At 42.4% G+C, this 22,810-nt stretch overlaps 1 protein-coding gene across 12 annotated transcripts in view; it reads left to right on the top strand.

Annotated features, from left to right (window-relative positions):
• Nucleotides 1–419: 419 nt before the first annotated feature.
• syne1a (spectrin repeat containing, nuclear envelope 1a) overlaps nucleotides 420–22,810 on the top strand; it is a 90,941-nt gene continuing 68,550 nt past the window's right edge. For 6 of the 12 annotated variants that reach the window (XM_029849474.1, XM_029849477.1, XM_029849482.1 and 3 more), the window contains exons 1-17: nucleotides 8,099–8,605; nucleotides 10,210–10,271; nucleotides 14,156–14,251; nucleotides 14,817–14,900; nucleotides 16,125–16,145; nucleotides 16,273–16,365; nucleotides 17,014–17,189; nucleotides 17,314–17,510; nucleotides 17,950–18,062; nucleotides 18,750–18,788; nucleotides 19,848–19,955; nucleotides 20,360–20,497; nucleotides 20,582–20,746; nucleotides 20,898–21,010; nucleotides 21,098–21,266; nucleotides 21,400–21,496; nucleotides 22,229–22,434. In XM_029849474.1, the coding sequence (XP_029705334.1) occupies nucleotides 8,521–8,605; nucleotides 10,210–10,271; nucleotides 14,156–14,251; nucleotides 14,817–14,900; nucleotides 16,125–16,145; nucleotides 16,273–16,365; nucleotides 17,014–17,189; nucleotides 17,314–17,510; nucleotides 17,950–18,062; nucleotides 18,750–18,788; nucleotides 19,848–19,955; nucleotides 20,360–20,497; nucleotides 20,582–20,746; nucleotides 20,898–21,010; nucleotides 21,098–21,266; nucleotides 21,400–21,496; nucleotides 22,229–22,434 (1,962 nt within the window). In that variant the 5' untranslated portion in view covers nucleotides 8,099–8,520. Of the gene's footprint in view, nucleotides 599–8,097; nucleotides 8,606–10,209; nucleotides 10,272–14,155; nucleotides 14,252–14,816; nucleotides 14,901–16,124; nucleotides 16,146–16,272; nucleotides 16,366–17,013; nucleotides 17,190–17,313; nucleotides 17,511–17,949; nucleotides 18,063–18,749; nucleotides 18,789–19,847; nucleotides 19,956–20,359; nucleotides 20,498–20,581; nucleotides 20,747–20,897; nucleotides 21,011–21,097; nucleotides 21,267–21,399; nucleotides 21,497–22,228; nucleotides 22,435–22,810 lie in introns of those variants that run through there. The other 6 variants (XM_029849484.1, XM_029849479.1, XM_029849475.1 and 3 more) reach the window with 5 other exon arrangements.

Raw genomic sequence — 22,810 nt, 5'->3', positions numbered from 1 at the left:
TTATCTTTCATTCATTCAGGTCATATAGTGTGTATGAGAAATGTTGGGCACCAAATTATTTAAACAATTACTGTTCTAATACTTTAAATGATCAGAAGTTATCTGAATGTCAGATTGACATGTCTCTTTTTTTGCTGTTTGTTTTGTTATAGTTATGATGGCTGCTTTGCTGAACTCACTTCTGTGTTCCTCTGTAAAGAAATCGATCAGCATCGCCATTTCCTGGCCAACAGATGGCGCTGTACTCTGTCCAGGAAACTGTCCTGCAAAAGGCACTGGCACAAGACACACTGTATTCCTTTAACATCAGCGCCAGAGGAGGAGCTCTGCAGAGTGTGAGGACTGCAGACTCCTCTGCAACAGCAATGACTTAAAGAGAGACGATATAGACATACTTTACATTTAAAGCTCAGCTGTCAGTGAAAACCACTGCAGCCCCCTCACATCTTACTGCCATGTGCACGATGAGTGTTTCAACAGAGTGACATACAACAGCTCAGAGGTTACCTGGGTGACCTTAGGGATAGCAACATGGCATCACCCAGGGACTCTGGATGCTCTGCTCAGGATATAACCCATGTGATGCAGAAGCTGCAAGGTAGGTGTAAAATGCTTACTCATACCAGCCCACCCTGACTTGCAGCATTTTTAGAGGTGACTTGGCACAACAAATAGTTGCTAATAATGTGCCGCATGCATTGTTTCACGTTTAAATTCTATCTTAAGTTCTAAATATGTGGCACGTGAAGGACGCAGCTGAGATGAATCTATCAAATACACCATGAATGACAAACTTTGTATCCATTATGCTGTATATTATCATGCTGTGCCTTATTTTTGGCACTTTTGTTTTCCTAGAGATCAGAGTAGTCACATGGAAGCTTAAAGTACAATGCTAGCATCTTAATTGTTCTTATCTTTAATATTTGAATTAAGTCAAGACAGGCTTTCTTTTCTCACTGGATATCTTTATGTTGGGTTTCCAGCAGGTTCCCATTTTTTATTTATTTAAGATTTTGTATTACACATGTGCACCACATATAACTGCATCTCTGTGGAAAAACAACACAGCCCCACAAGCAAGATCAGACTAATGTCAGGTGACACAAGGGCTGAGATCCAATATGGCAGCTCCCTGTGTGGCTTCTGAGGTGGCAGTTTTTTTGAAAGCTGAGAACAGCATCACGGACCACGTGGCTCCTCTGCATCACTGTGTGCAGGTGCGGGTGAACACTTTGAATCCTGATTGATCTAATTTTAGAAGCCTCCCCTTGAGCTGTCGCACCAGCACCTCAAGGACGGATTAGTGCATTAATACATATTCAGTGATAATTAAACAACGCATTAGATTGCGCTGGTGTAAAAATGGTACTATGAATAATATATGAGGACAAAACTCACTGCTTAAAAATTTAAAAGGAGACATCAGTGTTTGGGGAAGCTACATAATTATGCCCTCTAGGACTGTCTTTTTTTTTGTTATTTTTTATAAATATCCAGTAAACCATATGCAGCCATAAGTAGGAAACTCCATACATTCAGGGTCTAAACAGGACGGGAGGTTGTAAGAGTTACTGTTTTTTTTTACAGCCTATCTACAACCACATCTCCGTAAAGACCTAGTAAAATTTGCTATTATTGAATGGAATAGAGCTTACATCTAAAACTATGTGAACCATAAGAGAGGTATATGACAAAATTAAACCTATATCACCATGGGGATGGATGAGTGGAAGAGTCCATATTACACAGGAAAACCATGTTGTCAGGGTTCTCAGATATGCTGTTAATTCTGCACTGCGTGTTCTCTCTGTGGTAAAACCTGACCGCTCTTTGCATGTGGATAACCTGAAGTTATTTGTATGTCTTTTAAAATCAGATTAAGTTGGGCATTTCACTTCTCTCAAGAGGAAACGCTGTGCTTAAATTAGCCAAATCATCCTCAGATACCAACTATAGTCCCTTTAGGTTCAGTCTGGAAGCTCTCACAAACCAAAAAATGTAACATCAAAACAATTAAACTCCTGCCCAATTTCTGGCTCTATGTTTTTCCCCTTTCAAGCATCTCTTTTGGTGTACCTCTGAAAAAAAATAGCAATTAGTGACACCATATGGCAGAGAGTGACGAGGCCACTTTCAACACCTCCCAGCCTGAACTCCTCCATATGCTGTGGAATTTTGGCTGTTTGTTGTCTCTTGTTAATGAGAAAAGTGATCTGCTGTTTTTCTTTCTTCGATTTCTCACCCGGTTTCTCCTTGGTGGGCAGCAGAGGCGCACGTTCCCGCCCACATCTCTGGATTTTGCCTTCTGTTTCCGACTCAATTGCAGAAGTTGCGTTTTAGAAGCACCTGCTGGAGTTTTGTGTGCGTAGGCTGTGCACAATCTAGCACTTCTAAATTAAAGGAGCCGAAGCATCTGGCAGTCCAGTGAGTTGATTAATTATCCCCGACTTAACATCCATAAAATCCACTGAATGCAAAACATCTATTCTGCATTACGGTCTCATTTTTAGAGCTCTCGCAACAAGCATTTTGCCTGAGGAAGCCGCTGAGCAGGAAGATGTGCATGGAAGGATAAAGGCCAAGGACAATGGCTGAGCACATCTGGAATACATTAGTGTCCTGCTGAGGCTATTGGATGCATAAACCAGATAAGTGAGGCAAAAGCAAAAGGATGGTCCCATCCAAAAAGGTATAGAGAGGGATGGAGAGTCCACACAGCAGTGTTTAAGCTCTGATTACTGGTGGGACTGGCACGGTTCCTCGGACTGGCACGGGGCCAGGATGACATCCTGTTGCCAGTGGGCAATATTACGTTTCTGCTCTAGCCAAGGAAAGACTAAGCAGACGGTCACCTTGAGCCACGCCAACCTCCTGTTTAGTTCTGACACAGCCATTTATCGTCTGCAGCTCTGGATAACAAGGCTTCACACACGCACGCACGTGCACGCTCAAATATCTCCGAACAAAAATAGCTTTGATGCCTCTTTTTCACTCATCGGTCCTATCACAGGAGGTCGCCGGTTTGCCTCAGTGGTCACACGGACGCAGAGGGTTTCTTCAAGTGTCTCGGACAATTAGCACAAGCAGTAACTGTGAAAACAGCGACCGGATGTCTGATGTGCGATGCAGCAATTGTGGAAGCTTTTTATTTAGTTTTATTTAGCCTGTTTTCCCAAACTGACTCGATGACAGTCTCATGACAGCCTGCACATGTTTTATGTCTTTGCCCTTGGGACGTTGCCTTCTTCTGAACAACAGAACTGTGTGTTTGATAGTGGGGAAAAAGCTGTTTGTGTGTGGTTGAATAGAGAGCATAATTTATTTTAAATCTGCTTTTTTCCCCCCTGATCAGATTATAATCTCCTTTATCCTGACATTCACTGAGTGTTTGAGTGACACCTCACCAGGGTCTCAGGTGGAGGGTGGGCCTGCATTCATCCGTCCTAAACCATCTCTACAGATAAGGAGGGACAGGGATTCCAGAATTATTTGAAATAAAGGAAAACAGCAGAAACAAAAATGTATTTAATTGTTTTAATAAATAAGGAATCAATTGGATTTATAGAAAACATAAATGTGTAAATATTTCAGTAATCTGTCCCATTATCTTCATATGGTAGATTATTAGTATTTTGGTGTTATGCATTGCAGACCTTTATTCAAACAGTACAAAGTTTTAATGGGACAAAAGCGTTATGACAATAAAGCTGCTGTTGAGGCAGCACAGATCCCACCATCTCTGATTCCTTCAGATTGAGGACTCAGATATGCCTTTGACTGACACTTGTAACAATGTCTTCGTAGATAAAACCCTGAGGTTTGAGCCTGTGACCCCCACACTCACATTCAGCCTTTTCACTTAATACTTCAAGTCTCGTGCATGTGCTTATCTTTCACCTGCAGGTGCCTCTGTCCTTGCGGCGCCTGCCACACTTTGACTGGACAGTGGAGAATTCTGCTTCTGGCAGTTCATTCAAGGGGCTTTCAAATAGAGGTCAGATAGCCACTGTGACCTGGCAGAGGTCAGCAGTACAATGAAGCAGTCATCTACCTGACTCAAACATTGGTTGTTTTTCTACTCCTGCTACTCCTTATTTTATGTTTGCAGATATAAGCGACATTTATTGCAATGTAGATGAGTGCCAGACTTACCGTAATCAAATTGAGCTCATTTAGTTGTCGTTATCTTCCCTTCTTGTGCACACGTTCTTATTATCTCAAAATACTTGGTTTAAACATCTGGGATGTTATTTCCTTCAGTGTCTTGTGTGTCATTTCTCCCTCCAGCTCTTTCTTGCTCCAGGGGTTTTGGATCTGAACAGCCCAACATATGACTTGAATTCTGTTTTCTTACCTTTAATAAGATTTTAAAATAGAAGCACTGGCTATCAGGGAATAAAGAGGATGCCATTAATTTGTCAGGTGGTTACAGCCAGAGTTAAACAATAGACGTACATTTACTTCTTATGACAGAAAATGGATCCAGTCGGATCGTCATGAATGCACTCAAGTGGTTTTATGGATGATTCTGGCTCTGTTCCAGACAGTATTTTTATTCCGCAGCAAGGATGGGATTTATAACTGAATTTACTGCTTTAACTGCACTCACACATGCACTGCGCTGACGCCAGTCCTTTCACTTTACTTGCCCTTATAATGCACGATGGGGCCGCTGAACCTGGATAAAGAGCTTAGACTGTCTGACCTACTCTTGCTCTTCCACACATATAAAGACTAACACACACACATGCGCACAAATCACAGACACATTCCTTTTGTAAAAAAAAAAAATTAATCAGATTGATACTCTTAGTGCCACTGATGTAACCCATATTACCTCTAGTGGAAAATATATTTTGTAGTATTTGCATTTTTATTCTGTTAGTGTTTATGAGTTTAAAAATGAATCGCATTTGTGTGTCTGTGTATGTGTGTGTCTGTGTGTGTGTGTGTGTGTGTGTGCGTGTGCGTGCGTGTGTGTGTAAGTGAGCAGTGCAGGTGCTGAAATTGCTGTATCACTGGCCCAGCTTTAATGATCCCTGATATTTGGACATTTGTGAACACCAGAAAGCCTTCCCTGCACATCTGGTGCTGAAAGGGGGTTGATGGTACTTAAAACATGAAAGGGGTGTTTTGATAATCACTTTGACTTGTTCCCCCTTTTTTACTCTCTTTAATGTGGTGTCATTTTACTGAAATGTAATTAGCTATGCTAATAGCTGACATTTGGACTTCCGCCTCCCCACTTATGTTGGGGTTGGTAAAGATGTGCTGTAAATGGAGTGGGGAGGTGAATAAAGAGGATGAATGGGCACGTGTGGGTTGAGTGGCCTCACTGAGGGTGTGATAGAGGATGTTATTCAGTGTCGGGGATGAAGAAGCCTGCTGGAAGTGGAGCAAAGTGGGTTTTTTTAAATTAGGAATTGTTAGTGTGAAAGACAACTGAAATCAGGAAGCTATGGTGAGGAGCATGGCAGCAGAAAAGACCTGAAATTGGTTCTACTGTGTGTGGTGTGTGTGTGGGTGGGTGTATGTGTTGGTATATAACAAAGAAAAAAGCCATCCATTTAATGGATGATAGCTGTAACACACGTCTTCCATTAACTGTTGTACTGCTATAGAAAATGGCATCTTATTAGAAAATTTTAAAAGATTTGTGTTCAAGATGTAGGCAGCAACATCGCATCAACACAATAATGTAATTAAGTAAATGCTAATTCCATGTCTTGTTTTACAGTAATTGATTAAAACAAGCGTAGCCGTGTCTACCCTTGTACAGTATGAGCTGAATGGCTTTGCATATTTGACCAACGCTCATAAAAGTCTGGGTGGCTGTGGAGTTATTAAGAGATTAAGAAAGGTCCTTCCAGAGCAGAGGCTGCATATCCACTAGGTGGCTCTGTCTCTACAACCCCCTCCTGCAGCTTCAATTGGGAGTCTGGGATGCTCAGAAAAAAACTCCTCAGGGTGAATAGATTTCAGTGCGAGGAGAAAATGCCTTTTTTTCACCCTTCAGGAGGTCATTTGTTTTTCCCGTTTAATGGCTGGAAAGAGGCTGCACCTCCTCTCCTCGGGAAGCCTCACACCCCTACAGACATACCTGTGTAAGCACTGGGGTCCTGACCTACATCCGACCTCCACAGACTCAGCGAAGGGTTCTGTTTATTGTGGGGCTGCCAGGGGCTTCAGCGGAGATCCGGACCAGCTGAGGTTTGGTGTGTTTGCACACCCGTCATGCCTTTCTGTTTAGAAAGACTGGAACTCTCCGGAGGTTTGCAGCCTAAAGCTGACTGTAGGGTTATTTTTACACATACAGTAGGCTGGAAGTTGAATTCAGTCTCTTATTATTGTGTTTGTGTGCACCTGCTCACCTCTTTTAGTTCCCACATGACATCTAATAATTCCCATGAATCTTTGCCATGTTGTTTTGACTTCTTTTATTTTTAACCCTGAGGTTTCTTTGTTTTGTTTTTGAGCACTGCTGCTCCCTGTAGGGAAGTTAAGAGTTTATGCTTTTGGTAGTAAGGATGTGAGACCAAACATAAAAGCCAACAGCGGTATTCAGACATTCAACACTGCTCATACTTGGGTTCCTATTCTGTTGAGAAATGAAAACTATGATCCTCTTACGCTTATTTATTACACAGCACCTTTCAATGGACATATATAGATTAAATTAATAGATTTAAGTGTGTATGTGCACTCTGTTTTGCTATTGACATAATATATATTCTGTGGTCGCCTCGACTCCACCTTTGGATGGTGTGAGTGTGTGACGTAAATTCTTAAATTACATTTTACTGCCATGAAATTGTGTTTTTATAGAGTTGAATGTGAAAGTACAGGCAATGTATATGTAAATACACAGGGCAGGAATGCAGGAACATTTCCTCCAGCTCTATCTGTAACAGCTGAAACCAGGTACCCACATACAGAGAAACCTAAACCTCCCTTCAAAGATGAGTCTGAAATAGGCTGATGTGGCTCTGTCGACCAGTCTAACAGGACTGTCAGTGGCGTGATTATCAGCAGACAGATAGTGGATGGCAGCTGCCATTGGTTATTGATGGCTTTCATAATTAAAATCCCTTATGGGGTGAGCCCCAAGAACAAAGGGGAAAATCACACACATGAAAAATGGTTCTTTTATCTATAAGACTGAGATCACACCCACCCGGCTATTCAGTGTGAATATTACTTCCCTGGAAACTCTGGTTTCAGAGATGGGTACAGTGCTTTTAATAATTCCCCCGCCCTCTCTGTCTCTCTCAGTGTAGGTTTTTGTCTGAGAGGAGGACCAAATAGAGGAAAATGGACACGCGCGCTGAATAAAAAAAGCACGGGGTTGTCAGAAACAGCTACAGATAAAGAAGCAGGCACATTATTTTATTATGTGCTTTATTAGTTGAAGTACCACTTACTATGTCAGATTGTGAGTTGGGCTGAATATATGCTTCACATATCTGGTTTTGTTCTGGTTTGGCCTACATTAGAACCTGTTAAACCCCATTTACAACTGTGCTGCTTTCTCTACTGCTCATTCACTCTGGGACCAAATGCACAGTTGGGTTGTGTACGACTGTTGCTGAGATGAAACTAGATTCCATTTGAAGCGTTTACAACAGCAGGTCAGACCAATGCCAGTGATATTCTGGTCCCCTGCAGGCTCTGTAGCCTAGAAGACTGTGTGTGTCTGTCTGGCTGCTCTCTACAGTATCTCTGATGAAGAGAGACAGACAGCAGCAGTTTCAGAGAACCAGAGCACATAAGGAATTCCTATGCTTCTTTCCTGGTGTTTGGTTAGTTCCAACTGCCTGTGATGTGATTAGAAAAATCCCCTTCATGCTCATTTCCTACCTGTTCTTCAACCCTCCCACTTCTCTCAGAGCTCTGGACACATTAGGATGGAGTTGCTGTGACATCACCCATTCCCACACACTCCCATTGGCTGGCTAGTGGAGAGAAGTGGATGACTCCTGCAGCCTACAGTGAGAAATTAAGAGAGAGAGAGAGAGAGAGAGAGAGCCCGTGGGAGGGTAAGAGCGACGCAGCGTGTTGGAGAAAAAGAGGGAGAATGAGACTGAGCGAGACAGATTGATGCTGAGGAAAGCCGGCACTGCACCGCTGTCACTCACTCTGATATGCATCCATAAACACGCGCACAGTCTTTGCACCATGCTCCCACTCACATCACTCTCTCAAGCTGCTTAACAGGCAGGAAAACACCGACTTCCCGAGTCTGCAGCCTTTTACCGCAGGACAGGCAGAGGAAAGGAAGACTTAGAGGACAAGAGGAGACGCGGGAATCTTGCTTTCTGTTTGTGCAACAGTTTCACCGCTGCCATCTGTGGTTCACTGCTCCAGGGAGCTCTTTCGCAACACCTCCCCTTAAAAGGGAGGCAGGCAGCAAGGGCGGGAGGAAGGGCAAAGCGTAACCTGTCCTGGAGGTTGCTGCGACTGTCCTGTCAACATCCACATGAGAACAGGTTGGAATCACGGCACAGTCTCAGGCACAGGATGGCGCGACAAACAGGGAGCGAGAGCTCCCCGAAAAAGGAAACCTCGCTCAACCTGGTGACGGGGTTCTATCACTATCTGCGTGGTAAGTGTGAGCTTGAATGTCTGTCCCGTTTTGAGCTAGAGGGTGTGAGGAAAAGAAGGCATGTTTGATGGAAGGATGGCGACATTTGTAGATGGACAAAAAGTCTGTATGTCGGTGTGCCTGCAGCAGGCGAAGCATGCCATAGCACACTTTATACGCAATTGATGAACAGGCAGACAGTAAGAATGTTTGACTTGTGATCCCTCTTTTTGCCCCTGCGTCAGTCTGCCTGTCTCGGCTACTCTATTAGGCTACCAAGAATTGCCTCTGAATGTTATTCTGCTTGAAAGATAAGACTTAAATAGAACAATGCTGTGATAATGTTTCAAACTGTTTGCAGCCACCTGACTCAGAGTAACATGCAGCACAGTCAATTAAAATTAGAAAGAGCTGTACAGTTCATTTGTGCTGTACTTTTAATGTTTGTTCTGCTCAGTCTCCAGTTGGAGAAAAAGGGGGGTTGCCAAGCGTCTCTGTCTGTGACAAATGATCATGCAAAGTAAAAAGTATTCAGGTGTGTAAAAGCCACGAGGCCCGTTTGCTCGCTCGCCTGTTTGCCTTCAGAGTGCGGCGCGTCTGTGCCTGCTGCGCTGTGCAGTGTGTGCACAGTTCAAAGTCACCTCGTCCCTGAGACCGAGGTGGCAGGGCTGCACTCGTGCAGCGTGCAGACACACTTCCCATCACACGGGTCCCTGCTTTTAGCCTAAACCTTTCCCATCAAATATTACGATCCATCAATATTTGATTACTCCTCGGCGCAATCAGAAGATTAATCCATCGAAAGGGGACCTGCTCAGCGGCACGTATGACTATGTGGAGGTATCTGCATTATGTATGAAAGGGTCCCTCCCCTCTCAGATGCACACACACATAGCCCATCAGTCCACATTCCCTAATGATACACTCACCAACAAGACTGTAATCAAACCATCAGCATATTTTATTACAGTTAAACACTTTATGCAATGTCCTCTTTCACAATTAACATATGTAAGAGTCTCGTGTGGTCTGTGTACACAGTTCTAATGTACATTACTGTATTTCATGTATACTTCTGTAAATGGACAAGAGGAGGCTGTTCATATCAAGGTTAAGTGGATTTTTTAAGGCATCATCCGTGGCCACGTTCAGCTTTAGCTTGTGGTGCCGCGACAGACGTTGCGAAATCCATACATTTAGATTGTACATTAAACTTTACATTACGGCATGCCTGAACATCAGCCAGGGATTTTTTTAAGCACTGTGATAGAGCAGATTATGGGAGAAGGAGATGTCATCATAGAGGGAACAAACTCCACGTCTGTGGCCAAAGGTCGTCTCTGAAAGCAAGGTTCTTTTCTCGACACCAAAAATGGGTCAGTTATTGAAAATGCCATTTTTAAATGTCAAATGTCCCACGTGATTTTATTATCACGAGCTGTTATTTGGTGTGACAGTGTTCATGCACGATCAAAGGAAACTAATGAAATGAAGTTCCAGTCAGACTCCAGCTCCGCACTTTAAATCCACTCAGATGACACTGATCAATGAAATGATGCTGTTTAAATCCCCTCCGTTTGCTTTTTTATGTGAGTGACGCTGATGCACTTGGTTCTGCTTTACAGATGAGCAGGAGGCGGTGCAGAAGAGGACATTTACAAAATGGATCAATTCCCATTTGGCAAAGGTAAGCCTTTATTCCCACTGCTACTGCCAGTATTGTTTTGTCTCTTAGCACAAACATCGGCGCTGCTGTTGCGGATTGAAAATCCTCCCCCTCTCATTGCCTCTTTTACCTCCATTTGCATTGTTCTTCCACACTTCATGTGATTATTTTCCAAAACACTGCTGAGCTGGTCATGGGACCAACCGTGCCAGCTAAGACCTCACACTGTTTTTCTCACATGCCTTCATTCCTTTTTTTTCTCCAATTTTGAATAGCTTGTAGCATGGATTTACCCTCTTTCCAATTATGATTCTCACATTTCAGCATTGTGAATCTATTTCCCCGGGAGCTACTGTCTTTTCCTCGATATGGAGCAATTTAGATTGTTCAGGATGGGTCTTTTCATTTAAAGACTGCCCTTCAAACCACACATCTGTAATTTAGTCTAAACAATTATGCTTAATGGAGACGCATACTGAGAGGCTATTGTATGCATGTAATTACTATATTATACTGCATTAGGCTCCTCAGTTTAACCCACTGCTGCTCAAACAGTGTGTCAGAACTGAGCAGACGAGACAAATATGCTACAATTAAGTGCTCTTTCAATCTGTGACGCTTCTCCTAAGGATTCTCATTTGATTAGGAAGGCTGTGGAGGCCTTGAAACACTGTGACATGGAGCAGAAAATTCATTTGAAATGCTCTTGAGAGAGTGAAAACCTTAACAACATATCAGCTACCATGTCTCAGGACCAGACCAGCAGAAAATTACACCCAGCTCAAAATGACAGTGTCCTAAATGTTTGATCACATTTTGGATTAGTGCATCATTTATTTATTATGTTGATATTGTCTGGCCATGCTTTCATTCCAATTTAATGCATAATGTGAGTTTTTTTTAACTGAACTTGAGCTGTAAAAGAGCTTAAAAGCCTGTGTCCAGGCTTTTTAAGGATCCTGGAAATTTCACCTTGATGATAAATCAACTCCAGATTCTGTCTGTATTACCGCAATGATCAAGTTAGTCACTCTATTCTGGACCCAGCATGCTCACCACTGACCCTGTGGGCCGATGCCTGCTGTTGCCATAGTGACTCTGATTGGCCGATATTTGCCTTTCGTCGGTGTGGAAGATCTGTTGTAATACGGAATGGAACTTTTTTGATGACTTCATTCTCCAGACTAGTTGAGAACAAATGCCATCTTAAAGGTTTATCTCACATTTTTAACTATCCCTAAACCCTTTAAGGGACACAGTAAGTAGAGTGAGACTGACAGAGGGATAAAGTGAAGGGAGAAGCTTTAACAGCTGGGTTAACTTGACTCTTCCAGAAGGATAGAGCCTGCCTTTGGCTATGCAGATGATTAGGCCGCTCCAGTTATCACAGGGCTTTAATTCCAAGCCTTAAGGAAGGTGATTAATCGATAGTAGAGAAATGGTATGAGAGTCATCCCTTGCAGCATCACTTCCCTCCCCCCTCTCTTTTCCACTCCACAGGTATGAAAAGAAGTCTTACAATCCTCCAAGTACTGATAAAGACTTTCTAATAGAAAATGTATTGAAGCCGGTAATTTATACGGAAGATTAATGACTCTTATTACTTTAAAACGTTCGCCAGATTAAGTCATCAGTTTCAGACTAGGCTAAGGGAGAGTAGCTGTGCAGTTTTGGGTGTTTTCTGTTCTCCACATAAATAGTCAGAGTATGCAGGCTATTGAGTTTATGTTCAAATGGCTGTCTTTAAAGTTGTTCTTGCCCTGCCTTGGACTGGCAAGCCAAGTCAGTGACTGCACCCCAAGATTCCATTTTTACAAATCCCCTCTGAGAAGGTTAAAGCTTAATTGCAGAGGAGCTTGTGTGAATGATGGAGGTCTCAGCAATGTCCTGGTGTTTTCTGTGGAAAACAGCTTTGCTGTGGTAATCAGCAAACCAAGTGTTCTTAGAGATTAAAGCAGTAATAAAATGAAGCTCTGCATTCATTACCACCCACCCCCTTCTCTCTTTAGAGAGGGGAAAGAGGGTTGAATTGTATGTGGCCTGAATTATAGTGACTGCAGAAACAATTTAATCTTTTCCTTTAACTAACTTTCCAACTTTCTTTTAATGATCTATTAGTTTTTCTGGTCTTATCTTTCTTGGGCTCCTCCGTATATTTCGAACTCAATAATCCTGCTAACTTTTCTGATTGAGAAGATTCCATTTTCCATCTGTCATTGACCTCTGCTGCCTTTAATAACTACCAATAAGCAAATATTTATAGTTAAAGGTGGTTAAAAAAGAATAATTCATACTGTCCAGTGGAATATCTTTCTTAGAGGTAGCCAAAAATATTGTGAAGTTTATGTTTGTATTGGTTGAAGCCATTCTGTGTGTTTTTTCTCAGATGAAAGTTCTGCACAGTGTCTCTTTGATGAGGAATTATGCCTTTTAATAGTTTGCCAGTGGCTACCGTCAGAAGATTAGGATAATAAGGCATCTGGTGTCAATTGCTCCTTTAGCTTGGATGTATTACAATTCACAATGAAATCCTTCCATCTCCTCTTTGTTTCGGCCCCCTCCCACTGTCTGCCATGCTGTTGATCTTTCAGAATCCAACGTGTCAAGTGTACCAGGGGAATATTTTCAGAGCATAGACAGACACAGACACACATTCTGAAGCTTCCGTGCACAAAATCAATTATGGCCTAGACACTCATATGTAATTAGCTCATTAAGCCCTTGATTTTTTCTTTAAGTCAATGTAGCTGAGCTGAGGAAATGGATATGACTTTCTTATTTAGTAATTAGTGGGAAATTTCCTCATTAATTGTCAGATTACATTGAACAAAAAAGGTAAATTCAACTTCATTAGCTCAGAGTGTAATTTATGCTTCCAAAGCGCTTCTGTGAGGCTTTCTTCTGTCACTTTACGCTATGACCACAAGTTTATATTCTAATATCCCATCCATGAAATGACATTAGAGGTGGAATTAGTGAGAGGAGCTGCTGTGTTTGCTAATTAATTTTGAAAGACGTGAGGTTAGCGTCACTCCTCTCTTTGCCTTCAATCATTTTTCACGCTGCCAGTCTTTCTGCTCAATTATACCTCTTCGCCACAAGCTTGGGGGGTTATATATTTTTCGTATGTACTTCACACACACACACACACACACACATACATTCAAAGCATGCAAAAACACTAACACATCCCCACTTCCTCTTCTCACATCTCTCTGTGCTGCTAATCTCCCTGTGAATGGTCTGTTCGTCTGAACGCTCCCCCGCCTAAACCTCTTCTCAGCTCCAGCATGTGACTGTACTTTCACAGAAATCCTTGAAGTGGTGCCGGCAAAAAAAGAGAGATATGTGGATTTTCCTGAGTCTGGAAGTCTGTGTCAGGTCAAGAATGAAGAGGGTTACAGTTTGAAATCATCAGCATATTTTAGGATTTGACGACCCCATTCAGAGCCTGCTGAGCCGCTGACTGTGGCTGAATCCTGCTGTCAGTAATTTTTGGGGATCGCCAAATTTTTTTGGGGGGGGGGGCTTGGGGAACAAGGATTTTCTTTATCCATGTCCACAAGTTGAAATTAACATCTTACATCGTTAGACATAGACCCACTTCAGCTTCGTTATCTTCTCCGCAACAGTAGTTGCCGAACAAGGGAAGTTTGGAAATACTTCCTGCCTTATTGTTTCATGTACGCTTCAAGAGCTGGAAAGACCTAAATCCTTGGATTTTTTACATTCCAAGAAATCTGAGAAAGCCTTCTTTGAGTCAAGCCTGCCAGGTTTATGTCACCACACATGTTCTAGAGCCCAAAAATACATTAGAAAGTGTTTCCTGCACAACAACAATTAAAAATGTTATGATCCCTTTAGCATGTGAAACAATCTGATCGGCAGACTTGTCTGTTGTGTAGCGAGTCCCACCTCTGATAGTGACTGACCTGTATGAAGATCTGAAGGATGGGGTCATGCTGCTGGCCCTGCTGGAGGTGCTTTCTGGACAAAAACTGGTGAGTTTCCCCAAGTCATTCATTTGGCATTTGAACTCTTCACGAAACATCAAGTGTTCCAGATCTTTTGATATTTTTGGATTAATATTATTTTGAATCTGAAATAACAAGAATGGACTGGGGGATGAAAAAAATCAAATAGATTTTTGCCTCTTGGTTGCTTTGGACAAACTCCATTAAAGCTACAATCTTGGTGCAGTGAATCTGCCAGGACAAGGAATTGCTGATGTGCTTTTATTAGAATGGTTATATTGAATAGATAAACCCGGATTAACAAAGATAGATCACATGCTTCTCATAATCAAACAAGGCCGACACAGGCACAAACACTGCTTGATGATTTTACTTGCCAATATTGCCTCAGGTCTAAGTCATCCGTGTCCTATTGATCTGGGTATTTATAGTCAAACACAGCTCTGATTGAATCTTTGTCTTAACTTTTTTCTCTGAATCGATTATTTTAGCTGCATTTATAAAGATGGTGTCTTCACTGTACTGTACCAAATAATTATCGTTCTGTTGTGTATAACATGGTCTTCTTTGTTCCTCCGGTTCATCCTTCCAGCCATGCGAACAGGGCAAAAAGCTGAAACGGATCCACTGGGTCGCTAACATTGGTACGGCTCTCAACTTCCTTGAGGGTAGAAAGGTAAGAATTTTCTTTCTTCTTCTGTATTTTTTTTTTTTTGCTTTTGTGTTTGTTCTCAGCTCCTGCCCTGTAGCTAAAACATTGAACCTCGACCCTGCATAATCCTCTTTCTCTCTATATTCTTAACTATTTTCACCATTTTCCCCATTTACCACACTTGCTTTCTATAATCAAATGAAAATAGATTCTACATGTTGGTAATCTGTAGTAATTCTGTTCATTTGATGTTTCAAAATATCAACAGATTCATTTTTTTGTCTTTATTCACATCATTTTGCCCAAAACATTGTTAATCTGTGATCACAAAACTGCATCAAATGTCCCACTATGAGATTAGAAAATCCTTCTCGCCAAGCTCGTCCTTGGATATACATAAATAAAACCATAAGGATGAGCTGGTGTCTGCCGGGACATTGATTTGTCTTCTCAAAGTGTGACGGGGTTAAAACCACAAATCCTACACCAGTAATCTGCAGTCTGGAGATGAATTATCAGTGGGCACATAGTGTGTGTGTGTGTGTGTGTGTGTGTGTGTGTGTGTGTGTGTGTGTGTGTGTGTGTGTGTGTGTGTGTGTGCGTGCGTGCATGTGTGTGTGTGTGTAGAAATTTGATAATATTATATACATCTTTATTATTATTTTTTGCCTATTTTTACATCAATTCTTCAACTCTCAGATTCGAAAGCCCTAATATGAAGAGTCCAACATGATGAAGTCTAAATTTTGTATTTGTCTGTATATTAAAGGTGCTGAATCATTGTCAGATGCAACCAAGCACAGCCAGGCTTCTAGGCCTGTGCAGCAGTAGCGCTGGGCCCGCGTTGATTTCCATTTTCATCGCGTATCTTCTTATCAGCACCTATCCCAGGCCTCCCTCTGCTGCCCTAACCTGCCCTAGATTTCTCCCACCACGTTGAATCACAGAGTTCCAGCTCCATATGATGACCTGTGCTACACCAATTCAGCTATATAATGATAACGTGTTTGACGTCGCCACTATAAACAGCCCTCTCTCCCACTTTTTGCTCGTCTCTCTTTCCCTCCGTCCATCTCTGCTGGATGTAATCCCTGTTGCCTGTAGGATGGTGATAGATCTCGCTCTTCTCAGCGAACCACTCAAATGATCTCAGAGATGCTGCTATCTCAATCACATGTCTCCATCCAATTCACCACACTTGGATTACCGCTCATGTTTTCTCTCCTCTTCCTCTTATCTGCATTCCAGTCTGCTTACAGAGGCTCTCCGGTCAGTATCCATATCATTGCTGAACCTTTTTTTAATTAAATGAAATGATCTAGTTCTGGGCTGTTGGCATCCTTAAGTTTTCAGTGTGTTATCTCATTCCAATAATATTGGAAATGTTTGTTCACAGATCAAGTTGGTCAACATCAACTCCACAGATATTGTTGACGGACGACCAGCAATAGTTTTAGGGTTGATATGGACCATCATCCTCTATTTCCAGGTAACCAATCCACACAAATGGTAAGAAGGCCAGATTTGCAAATGCTGTGTGCATAATTTGGAATATTGATAAAGAAAGATGGTAAAACTGGGAGTGAAATGTGCACAATCCCAAACATTTTAAAGTTGCCGTTTAGAATTCATTATTATGCGCCAGGTAAGTCGAGGGGACTCTCGGTTGAGCGGGAAATGCCCGACCAAACCGCTCTCACACAGTAACAACAGCTTCATTCAAGGAGATTGTGCCTGAAAGCAGCACCAAACAGGAAGAAAAATATACACGATCAGCAAATGTCCCTTTCAATTGGCCTGTTTCCCACTTAAGATAATATATTAATAACCAGCTGCGCCTTCGCACTGCTCCACGTCTGCCCACTAGACATTTTCCAACTTTTCTGTGCCGTTGCTCATCTGTTCCTTCAGATTTGCACTGTGCTCATGCTACAGCAGCCGCTCTCTTTTGTTTGCTTGGTAGCCTGTTTGAAGTCACACCCAGGTTTATTTGCAAGTGAAGCCTTCACACCTGCCCGCAGCTCTCTGCTGGATGAACCTTTAATGGTGGACTAAGCCGCTCTGGTGAAAAATCCAAGAATTTTGAACTCTCTTAACTCAATGGCCCTTTTTTCGTTGTCTGATCTTGTCTCATCAGATCGAGGAGCTAACTATTAACTTACCAGCAATCCAGGCTTTGTCCAGCAGCAATTCTTCTCTAGACAGCTCGACCAGCAGCACCGACACCACCAGCTCACCCATCAAAAGAAACCCACCACGGCAGGGTGGTGCCAGGAAGGCTCTGCTACGATGGGTCCAGCACACAGCTGCTAAGTATGTAGTTGATGCTTTCTTATAAAAACCATGTAGAAAATGTTTACCGGCCATTACCAGTGGAGTCATTTGTTCACCCAACGATGCTAATGCTACTGATTTATTTATTTCCCATCTTTTGAAGACGCCTGGGAATTGAAGTGAAGGATTTTGGGCCCAGTTGGCGCACTGGTTTGGCATTCTTTGCAGTGATCCATGCCCTGCGACCCAGTCTAGTTGACATGGAACGTGTGTGCAGGCGGCCAAACAGAGAAAATCTCAAAGAAGCCTTCTTTTTGGCGGAGCAAGAGCTGGGTGTTCCACAGCTTCTTGACCCAGATGGTAAACCTTTGTTCATATTTTGAGGATATCACCAACATTCAAGCAAATATTAGAACGAGGACCTCTCTAAGTTACGGAGGTAGCATTTTTTTTTAAAAAAAAAGCTTTTGATCACAGAGAACTTTCCTTTGATGCACTGACTGCAGTCACAGTCATCTATCGTGGCATCAGATGTGCACCACAGTTTCACTTCCAAACACCATCTGTGCCCTTTCATGCCTGCCCTTCACTGTTAACCCTGACAAATCTGGCTTGACATCAGTATAATCAAAGTCCATTAGGCCGTGAGATTCAGCATGGTGGAACCTCCAAACAAAACAATGAAGGTTGTTATGAAGTCCCGTTTTTAATTCCCCATAATTTCCCCTCACTGACAGAGATCTGTTGTATCAGAGAGCTGCATCTTGGGTACTTTGATTTCTTTTTCTTCCTTCTGCAGATGTTGATGTTGACAAACCGGATGAGAAATCTATAATGACGTATGTAGCTCAGTTCCTGAAGCATCATCCTGGACAAAAGGAGAGTGATTCAGACGAACAGTTAATAGAAGAGGTGACCATGGTCTTCTCAGTCAGGATTTTCTTCATGCATTCTGCATTCTTCATGCTTTCGTCTTTTTGTCTTTGGCATGACGTATCTAAATCAGTCACAACCAGTAGACCTCTGATGTTGTTAATTATACTGTAGCTGACCAAGTAGACCCTTTAATATCAGCAACAACTCAGTATCACACTCCTGCCAGCACCACCCAGGAGAATATCACCCCCCTTTAGACAGCAAATACCTCTTTGTAATGTCCTGAAGAACTTGGCTTTGAAATCAAACCTCCCAAATTTGACCTTCAAATCCTGCAGGTGCCACGGAGCTGATGTTGTGACTGATGAGCGAGTCAGCATAGAAGTGCTGTTGGCCGCATCTCTCTGTTTCCATTTAGCCTTGATGTGACATGTGCAGGGTTTGAGATTCCTGCGGACCAGTTGATTGATAAAAACCAAACCAAATTAGCCGAATTTATTAAAAAACACTGACACAAAAACACCAGAATAGATCATGCAAACCAGATTATAAAACGCCTCCTCCAGTGGTTATTATCAAAAAACGTTGACAGGAAATTTGAAATCCTCCACTTGTTAACATAAGAATGCCATTTCCTCCCTTGCTGCTGTCATTTTTTCCTGTGCGTGGATTCAATGTACTGGCTGCTTACCTGTGGTTGCTGTGCTGCTCTCTGTCCTACAGCATGGGCTTGCTCCTCGTGATATAGAGGAAATGTTGGAGGTAGGTTACATTCTACCTTCCCATGGTTCGGTAGGGGCAGGATTTGCGTAGACCTTCTGTAGCTCAATATATTCAGCAGCAGTTCACAAATTTGGTTTCCATAGAAAATCTATTTTACTGGATTACAGTATTGTAGTACAGCGTATGTGTGGGATTAAACATTGTTTTTCCACGTCCAAACAGAACATGCGTGTCTAATCCCAGCCATTTATCTCACCTGATGTAATATTCCTGCCCCAGGGTTTCTGAAGCACAGTTCCTAAAAGGAGTCTAGGATAATAAGACATGATATTACCATTTATTAATGTAACCACCTAGTGCTTTGGCGCCTGTTTCGATTAGCATGACAATGAAAGCCTCTGGCATTGGCAGTGTGCACTGATACAGACTATTTGATGAAAATCTTTGTAGCCTGGATTTTTGGGTACTGTGTCAGCTGCAGCGCTCTGCTTAACTGCACAAAGTCATTTTGGTGGTGTGTTCATTTTCCTAAGAACAATTGTGAATATTTTTCTTCTCCCCATCTTTTCATGAAGTCAAAAATCCACGAGAATATGTATTCCCCTCCCAAAAAAATTGTAACTGCATCTAAAATGCTTTCAGGGTCGTCCCTGAACAATAGGTACAGTAAAATAAATAAGGCCGAGGTGCAGGAATGATTCACCAAAAGCAGTTCTGCTGTTGAATAGACTGTCGCACAAGCTGTTGAGTATCATAGTATCCTCATCATGGCTACTTAAAATTCAATGCAGTGTTATTAGTGGGTCTTAGCCAAAATACCCAGTTTAAGCTGAGTGTTTTTGGCAGCTGTGGGTTTTTGACGTTTTGTCCTACAGGGAGACTCAGAGGATTAGAGGTGCACATATTTAACAGAAAATGTCCTGCGTTCTAATCACCATATTTAAGCAACCCTTGAATACTGAATATTGTTTTCCCCCCATCTCTCCATTTTACACATTGCCTTTCACTATATTCCATTTTTGTTTTTGTCATCTCCCAATCTCCACCCGTGGATCACTCCCCACCACACACACACCCCACCCCATCCCGGTCTCCTAGAGAGAACAGCGAAAGAGCCTGAGGGAGCTCAAAATGTGGCTGGACCAGCTGGAGAGTGATGCCGTGCAGGCCCAGGAGACTGAGGGCAGTCTAGCTCAACAGTACCAGGTTAGTCTGCGTTACTGTGGGTGTTTGTGGGGGTGCATTTAGTCATGTGCGCTGTTTAAACTGGGCACACTGGGCACAGACGTTTCTATTATGAGCTTAATCAGCGGCATTACACTGTAGGGATCAGACAGCAGCTATCACGTTTTCAGTCAATCAGGCTTATTTCGCCATGCCTCAGGACACTCGCCATATTCAGCAGCATGGAGGATATCCCCATTTTCTTTTTCCTGCAATTTAGTGTGAAAAGTTGTGAAGAGAATGTGAAGCTGGAAAAAAGGACGAGGGTCTGATTGGATTACAACGCTCTCCGTCTTATTTCGTGGTCTCTCATTTCAGTATTCCTGAAAGGTTCCTTCAAAGGAAAGGTGTGAGCTGTGAGGGTATTTTTGTCCCTTTCTTTTCAGTTGTTCAAAAGCTTGCATGTCCAGTTAGAGATGAGGAGAAAGCAACTGGAACAGTCTTTACAGTCCACTCAAAGAGATGGGATTCTGACGGTGGATCAGGCTCTGGTCAAGCAGGCCTGGGAGAGGGTCTCTAACACGGTGAGAGAAGCAGGAGGCATCTCCAGAATTTTCAAGGAATATGAGGAATGCATTATTGTTTCTCACCTGTGGTCTTTATTTTAGCTTCTGAACTGGCACCTGCATCTGGACAGGTCCCTGCCTGCTCCTCTAGATTCGGTGGGAGCTTGGTTGCATGAGGCTGAAGGGGCACTGCGACAAGAGGTCGTCATCCATCAAGCACACGATGTGACAGCCAACACTGTCCACAGAGCTCTAGAGCACCATAAGGTTAGCCAATCAGGGACAGCAAAAGGGAGAATACACACGGAAAATGAATGGATAATTTCAGTCCTCAATACAGTAAAATAAGGTTGAATTTTAAGTCAGACTGTTCGCGATTTATGTTTATGTTCTGAACTGAATGATTTTAAATGTACAGGATTTATTAAAGAGCCTGAAAAGTCATCAGCAGGTCTTTCAGAGGATCCATAATGACAGAAGTGTTAACGGGGTGCCTGTTTGCCCAGACCAGCTCCAAGACTTGGCTGAGAGGTACTAGAGTCTAAAAAAAGAACAAAAGGTACTAGGGTTGTATACCGAGTTCATTTGATGGACATGTTTGATCCTTGTCTCTTTTAGGATGAACTTTGTCTCGATGTCCTGTAATGCTCACTTTGCTAAGATGAAATTCTTGGAAAATAAACATCAGATGCAGGCTTTCCTCACTGTAGCTGAGTCAAAGGTCAAATCCTGGATCATAAAATATGGCCGGCAAGAGTCTGTACAACTGATACTCCAAAGTTATGTTGTAAGTACACACTTCCAAATACTTTGGGTAAACAGCCAAAATACTGTGGTTGGATGTATTAATATTTGAATAGAAGATGCATTTTGTCTATATCCATCTATTTATATTTGTCCTTGTATCATGTCTTCATCAGTCATTTGTTGAGAAGCAGCATTTCTTTGAAAAATACGAGTCGTTGTTCCAGTCCTTGAAACAGTCGGCTGAGGCCTTTGTCACTGCTGACAGTTCGGGTGAGAAGTTGAACAACATTTTACACACATTTCAGCGTTATGTTAAATCTAAAAAAAACTACTGTAAGGAAAAAGAATGCTGTTCTGGATACAGTCACTCAATAGAAGCAGCGAGCGTGCAGCCTACAGCTAATTGAGGGTTTGCCACTTTCAGCTCTCAGTGGGGAATACGACCCCATTTACTAGAGAGGGGCTGCTCTATTTCTTCAGGTCTCTGGGCACAAACTGAGGCAGCTAGTTGGTTTCATTAAGTTTCAGGGTTGCTCTGCTTTGGGGTATGCTGAGCAGAGAAGTGAAGTGTGGAAGGAAATTGGGACATGAGGCTTCTCAGGTCTACCTGACAGATAAAGGGTCCCTTTGCCCCCATCAAACCCACATTATTCTTGCTTATTGTTAATACACTAGCAATGACTCCACTAGCAAGAGGACCCCAGCCCTATAATAGAATAGACCTAGATCATTAATGGAGGATTTTTAAGTATTTCTCTTAATAATAATGACACTTTTTAAGTCAAACATTTAACTTTACTAACTGCCAGCTGTTTATGTTACTAAGTGCACAATTGTGGCTATCTACTGATTATCTATGTTGTCTGATATTTGCTATAAATTTCCAATGCTAGCTAGTAAAAATGGCTAATGCAAACTTTTTTTCCTATTGGTGTTTGTTCTTCCATTGTCTGACTTAATTCTGAAAAAACTTATGGATACAAGGTGATTCTGTAATTTCAGCTGATGAGGGTGAGATGGGAGTGCGCAGGTTCATGCGGGAGGTGGTGACTCAGTGGAGGAGTCTGTCCATGGAGGTGCGCAGTGTAAGGAGTATGCTGGAGGAGGTTCTGTCCAACTGGGAGAAGTACAGCTCCATCGTGGCCTCTTTACAGGCCTGGCTGGAGGATGCAGAGGGAGCTCTAAACCAGCAGGAAAACATAAAGAAGGTAGGATACTGATGCCTAATGTGCAAGGAAAAGCCACAGGCTATCAAAAGTGTACTTTAATTTGTTGTGAAGCATCCTGTGAATTTCATTTAGGGCTTCATAACAGCAGCGCCTAATTGCACCACTGCCATATTTCAGGCATTTCATGTTGTAAGCGGAATGGTCTTAGCAGGCACGACCGAAATATCAAACTGATCTCATTGATTGCAGTTGTCGCATTACCATGGTTACCTCAAATTTCCATCCCCACCAAGGATTAGACAGCTAATTACCCCAGTTTTGTCATGTTTTGTTTCTCTTTAGAGGCACTTTCTTTGTCTCTGACAACTGTCTTTTTTGTGCTCTTTTCCCTTTGTTTCTCTGTGTCTTTGTGTTT

The sequence above is a fragment of the Takifugu rubripes genome, chromosome 16 (genome assembly GCF_901000725.2).
Source record: "Takifugu rubripes chromosome 16, fTakRub1.2, whole genome shotgun sequence".
Taxonomy (NCBI): Eukaryota; Metazoa; Chordata; class Actinopteri; order Tetraodontiformes; family Tetraodontidae; genus Takifugu; species Takifugu rubripes.
This window is presented reverse-complemented; position numbering and strand designations above follow the sequence as displayed.